General features: G+C 36.5%; 1 protein-coding gene across 1 annotated transcript in view; it reads left to right on the forward strand.

The window, feature by feature from the left end:
• The window catches only part of BRIX1 (BRX1, biogenesis of ribosomes), an 8,717-nt gene extending 5,555 nt beyond the window's left edge, over positions 1-3,162 (forward strand). The window contains exons 4-10 of the mRNA XM_004678087.2: positions 87-157; positions 409-458; positions 558-631; positions 784-834; positions 956-1,057; positions 2,350-2,478; positions 2,717-3,162. Coding sequence (XP_004678144.1) covers positions 87-157; positions 409-458; positions 558-631; positions 784-834; positions 956-1,057; positions 2,350-2,478; positions 2,717-2,986 — 747 coding nt within the window. The 3' untranslated portion in view covers positions 2,987-3,162. The remainder of the gene's footprint in view (positions 1-86; positions 158-408; positions 459-557; positions 632-783; positions 835-955; positions 1,058-2,349; positions 2,479-2,716) is intronic.
• Positions 3,163-6,143: the final 2,981 nt, after the last annotated feature.

The raw sequence follows: 6,143 nt of genomic DNA on the forward strand, positions 1-6,143 counted from the left end.
GGGAGGAATCTGGGTATTCAATGCATTGAATTACTTTGTTCTTATTTTTATAGCCCCTTAATTTTTCTGTTTCTTGCTCCATTTAGGTTTGTGAAATGAAAAACTGCAACAAATGTATTTATTTTGAAGCTAAAAAGAAACAAGATCTCTATATGTGGTAAGAAAACCTTGTTGTATAAAAAGTAAGGTCTTAGTGTTTTCAGTAGTTTTGTTCTTTTCCTTCACCTATGTAAAAATGGGCAGGGAAGGAGTAAATACATTTGACTTCTACAGTTTGAAGCATTTAAAGGAAACTGAGTACATGAATATTACGAAAATCTGGTGCTGTCTTTTAATTTTGAATACGTCATGAGCATTTACTGCATTTAAATGCTAATGAGTTGAAAAAGCTTCCTTCATATTTTTTAGGCTTTCAAATGCACCTCATGGGCCATCTGCTAAATTCCTTGTTCAAAATAGTAAGTTGACTTTATTTAAAATATTTTATGAAAATATTGAAAAACTTTTGGGGAGAGTTGTCTCAAAATTTTAACTTATTTTTGTTGTAATTTTTCTAGTTCACACACTAGCTGAGCTAAAGATGACTGGAAACTGTTTAAAAGGTTCTCGGCCCCTTTTGTCTTTTGACCCAGTAAGTTTCTTTCGTTTAATATAATTTAGTCTCTTTCTGACTCTGCCTGTTTGTTTTTTGTTGACTATAGTTATGTAATTCAGTTTATTAAACAGAGTTTTAAACAAAGTATACTGCTGTTATCAAATAATATGTCTTCTTTATTTTTATAGACTTTTGATGAATTACCACATTATGCATTATTAAAAGAACTCTTAATTCAGGTAATCCCTTTTGTACAAAGAATATTTGATAATACAAATGAGTATCTTTGGGCTTTTTTTATAAGTTAGTGCCTAAAGCATACATGATATATAACACCTTTTTTTTTTCCTTTTTAACTAGATATTTAGCACACCACGGTATCATCCCAAGAGCCAACCATTTGTGGATCATGTGTTTACATTCACAATTTTGGATAATAGGATATGGTTTCGGAACTTTCAGGTCAGCTTTTTTTTTTCTTTTTTTGGAATGTGGAAGAATTGGGGGAAAGGCCAGCAGTGCAGGGGGTGAGAAGGCTCACCAGAGACAGTGGGGAGCAGAACAGGCAGATCTGCTGAAAATCACACTGCTGAGGGGTCAGAGGTTGAGACAGAAGAGTTCTGCTGCACCATGTGGATTAGCTTCCTGGCCTGGGATCAAACTCAAGCCATAGTGTCGAGGTGCTGAGACTTAACCCCTAGTCCACCATGGAGGCCCTGAACTTTAATTCATTTTTTAGTTATACTTTAACATAAATTGGGATAGATAGCATTAGGAACACAGAAAATGCAGATTAAATCTTTGTATTTTAAATAGCCTTTTTTCCCTGCAAAAACTTGGAACAAATGGCACAGTATTATATTTCCAATGATCTCTCAGCTTCTTTCCATAGTTGCCAGTAGATATGGTATATGGATTCCTAAAAAAATAATTCATTACGTATTCAGTAAAACACAAGTTTCTGTCCCAAAAGGATAGACTGCTGGGGAGGAGAGAAGGGAGTTAGACTTAGTAAAATATGTGTTTGATGGGACAATTAGATGAATCATACAGTGACTCATTCAGGAAGAGAGGTGTCTGGAAATCTTGAGGTAGGAGTTTGGCAGGATAAGAAGTCTGCCAAAAATGGAGAGGTGGAAGAAGAGAACAGCAAAACAAAATTTCAGTGTATGAAACAAACTGGCTTCTTTTTTTCCACTTACTGTATCAAATAGCTTGGAAAGTGAATTAAACATACCCCTTAATCTCTAAAGGCAGATACACCTGAAACAACAATGTTAATATTTGCAGTTCAAAAGTGCCCTCAGTATGTCGTCATTGAAAAGTGACCTTGTCTCCTTTTATATGTCTTTTAATCTGACTTGAATTAGTCACACAAACAGTTCAGCTATTGCTTTAACTTTTAATAAGGTTTCAAATAAGATACTTTAATGTATTTTGTGGTGGTGGTCCTGACACTAAATATATATATTTTTACCAGTTATTTAAGAATAAGTGTATTGTAAGAAACAAGGTAACAATGGAATTCACATTATGGGATTTTAAAAGAACATACTGACAAAACATTTTCCCATGACAACTACCCTACCACTAGCTAGTAATATACTTCTGAATATATTAATTTGACACTTGATAAGTTTTACCTCTTAAGTTTATGTAGTTCTGGCAGGCACATTTGTAATAAAGTTATAGCCAGTGCATCTTTTAAGAATAGTATATCCAACCCAAAATGAGATGTTTCCTTTTTATTACAGATCATTGAAGAAGATGCTGCCCTCGTAGAAATAGGCCCCCGTTTTGTCTTAAATCTCATAAAGATTTTCCGGGGAAGTTTTGGAGGACCAACTTTATATGAAAATCCTCACTACCAGTCACCAAACATGGTAAGTGGTTTCATTTGTTTTCTTTGCTGTCCCAGAACTGTTTCTGGCAAGTAATTACTACTATTTTATTAACTATGAAACTGAATTTGCGTTTGCTGAATACTACAGTCTTGCTTGTATTCATTCTTGCTTGTTTTAAAATGATCCATTAAGTGTTAAGGCAAACAGGGTTCTTAAGTGAATGTCCTTACCATTAGAAAATGTTTCTTTCAAACACACCTGATCTTTTTGTTTCTAGCATCGTCGTATCATAAGATCCATCACAGCTGCAAAATACAAAGAGAAACAGCAAGTGAAAGATGTGCAGAAACTAAGAAAGAAAGAACCAAAGACTGTTCTTCCACATGATCCTACTGCAGATGTTTTTGTTACACCAGCTGAGGAAAAACCAGTAGAAATACAGTGGGTAAAACCAGAGCCAAAAGTTGATTTAACAACAAGAAAGAAAAGAATTTATAAAAGGCAAAGAAAAATGAAACAGAAGATGGGTAGTAAGAATACAAAATGAATCTATGGATAATTTTTCAGTTTTATATTTATTTTGTATTCATTGTGTAAATACTTTTATTCAGGATTATCTTCATAGCTAATGCGTGTAGCATTTAAAAGAAAGAAAAATTACAGTTCTTGTGGCTTCAGTGATGGCTATGTTTTTCAAAATAAAGTATCACCAGAACTTATCAGATAATTTTTTTTTCATTTGAAACCTCATTTCGTATTAAAATACTTAGCACGCTAATGCCTGCTTTCTTGGATTAGCAAAGCTGAAAGTTTGTGGGCCATTATCACTTGTAAGACAAATTTTTAAGCATTTTGAGAGCATAATTTTGGATAGTAAAGCGGGGATAGACTGGGAGAAAAGAAAGCGTCTTCCTGAGACATTTTTAGTTCCAGAGTCACCCGTAAACAGGCCTTTATACAAGCCAACCTTGATCCTTCTTCCTGGAACTCCAATAAAATTCTTAGATTTTGAGAATCAGCATTTAAAATTACTGTTAATAATAATGTGAAGAATTAATAGTCAAAGAAGAAAAGATTAGGAGGCACCAGAATTTGGAATTTTTCTATTAAGCACAAAGCTCTGGGCTTACTATTCTGGAGGAAGATGGATGGTAAGACAAGCCAGGATGCTTGGTGGATGAATATACTGTACAGGTATATAACTGATCAAGCTAGATCGTGCATGTGTGATGGTTTCATTTCACATTAATCATTTTAACATGACCTACATTATGTCATACCTACATAGTCCCTTTTTAAATGTTTTTTATTTTAGTTTTCTTTCTCTGGCATAGGTGCTTGCAGCAAACTTTTTTTTTTTATACAGATTTATTTATTTGTGCATACAGAAATGAGGTATAAGCCAGAGGTGCAGGGGTGGTGAGAGGATTCACCAGAGACGGAGTGGGGAGCAGGAGCAGAACAGGCAGATCGACGAAGTACACTGCTGAGGGGAGCAGCGGGCGGGTCAGGACAGGTCTGCCATGTCATGTGGATCACCTCTGGGCGGGGATCGAACTCACACTGAATGGCTTTAGCTTCTTAGTGCTGCTGCGCCACCAGGGAGGGCCCTGCAGCAAACATTTTTATAAATTTTTTTTGTACAGGTGTAATTTGGGTTGAAGGTGGTGAACATTAAGACACTTTGTTGCCCTAATATACCTCATCAGAGCTTAGGGTTCATTCCCTTTACCTTTGACAATGGTGAAACAATTTTTGTCAATATGACAGGTAAAAAAAATGATTTCTTAAGATTAGGTAATTTGTGACTAAATTTGCTTTGTGTGGTAGTTAACCTTGCCAATTTGTAAGCTTATTTGTGTAGTAAGTTTATTATCGACATCTTAGTGATAACACCTGCACTTCTACTTCATGCCTTTATTTTCAGTTTTTCTTAAATTTCTACAAAGAAATTAAGGCCTGCGTCTATAATTAGCTTACTTGGAAATAATATAACTTAGGCTACTTGAGATCTAAATTATGCTGGTCAAAGGTTCATTTAAAATACTAATGAAGCTCAAATCTACTTAAGTGCAAAAAGGGCCATTACAAGACAAGTTGAATGTAAACTTGGATGAAAATAAGCCATCTTGGAATTAAGGATTAACTTCTGAACACCATAGCTTGAGAAATTAATTCAGTTTTGAATGAAAAGCCTATACTTTCTTGATGTATATTACCAGAGTTTTACTCCAATTTAACATTTTGTTTATCATTGTCAACAAAGTGGCATTTTTCTGGTCCACAGTACTTCCTTTGAGTCATTTAAAAGTATCTCTTTTTAGTGAGAATGCCTATCTTCACGTTCATTTAGAAATCTCCCTGTTTGATAAAATACTCCTTTTGACTGAAATTTATATGCAGTATAATTGCTTTTAAATTTTGATAGGTTCTAGGCAAAAACAGACCTCTTTTCTCATGAAGAAAAAGAGGCAAGTGACTGAGGTAAGCAAAGCCAGTCGAGTTAGAGGATGAAAAGTACGTTGTCAGTTTTTGTTCATTCACATCTCTGCCCCCATTCCATTGCTGGATAGGACAGGCCTCATTTTCTCTTCATAGGCTCCACAATTCCTATTTGATACCATTTTACAAACTAAGCCCATATGATATCTTTCTTCTTTGGAAAAGAGGCATATGTTTGAATATTGAGTAGTGAATTGTTGGGCCAGTGGTATATACAGCTCTGATGAGTTTCAGCGTGGGGGTGTTTTGATTGTGGAGGTATCGAATATTTGGGAAAGGACAACTGTCCTAAACTTTGGGTACCCCAGTCCTGTCCTATAAATGTTAGCAACGGAACTAATTTATAACCCTGATTGGTAAATGTAACCAACACCTAAAAAAGTAAATGTTTAAGGAACAATGAAATATATTGATGTTTTAATAACAATTGGTATACTATTTGCCACATCAAATTGGATCAGTTGTAGAGATCTTTTGTCCTATAATGTAGTGTATCAGATCAAGCAAACCGCATTCTTAACCTAAATTAATTTTAGGAATGTAGGATTACAGACCAGAAAGTTAGTATTAAAGAGTGGAAGGGATGGGATCAGCACAATTTCATCCAATATTGGTAATACAGCATTTAGTATGTTTACAATACGCTGATGCTCAATTTAAGTCATCCTTTTGCTGGTGGTTTCTTCTTTTTTTTTTCATTCGTATTGGTCAGGATAAGCAATATTGGAAGTCATTAAATTGGCAGCTGAAGGGAACATAAAAGGGTTTTAAAATCTGGTTTCTCTCCAATCAAGTCTGCCATTAATTGATTTGCGGGAGCCAGTTCAGTTACCTTATCTGAAAAAAAAAAAAATGAAAAACAGTTGAACCTGTCGAACCACAGACATTTTCCAATTACCACCGGAGCCCTTTCTGGACTCCTCTGATTTACTCTGTACTGCCGCCCACTTGGTGCTCCTCGCACCTACCGGACTTCTGTGCCCCTCACAATGACACCCACGTGGCCTCTCCGCCCACCTGCCGCGCTGCTCAGTCCAGCGGTCGCCCCACCTCCGTCCCTCCGAGGTCCCAACTTCCTCTGCGGCCCCGCCTCCCGCCATCGCGGCCCCGCCTCCTAACCCGCCTCGGCCCCGCCTTCCCCACCGAAGCCCCTCCCGCCGCGCTGCCTTTTCCGGAACAGAACCCTCCCCCCGCCCATGCGG

Source organism: Condylura cristata, unplaced genomic scaffold (genome assembly GCF_000260355.1).
Source record: "Condylura cristata isolate star-nosed mole 26May11 unplaced genomic scaffold, ConCri1.0 scaffold00007, whole genome shotgun sequence".
In the NCBI taxonomy this organism is placed as follows: domain Eukaryota; kingdom Metazoa; phylum Chordata; class Mammalia; order Eulipotyphla; family Talpidae; genus Condylura; species Condylura cristata.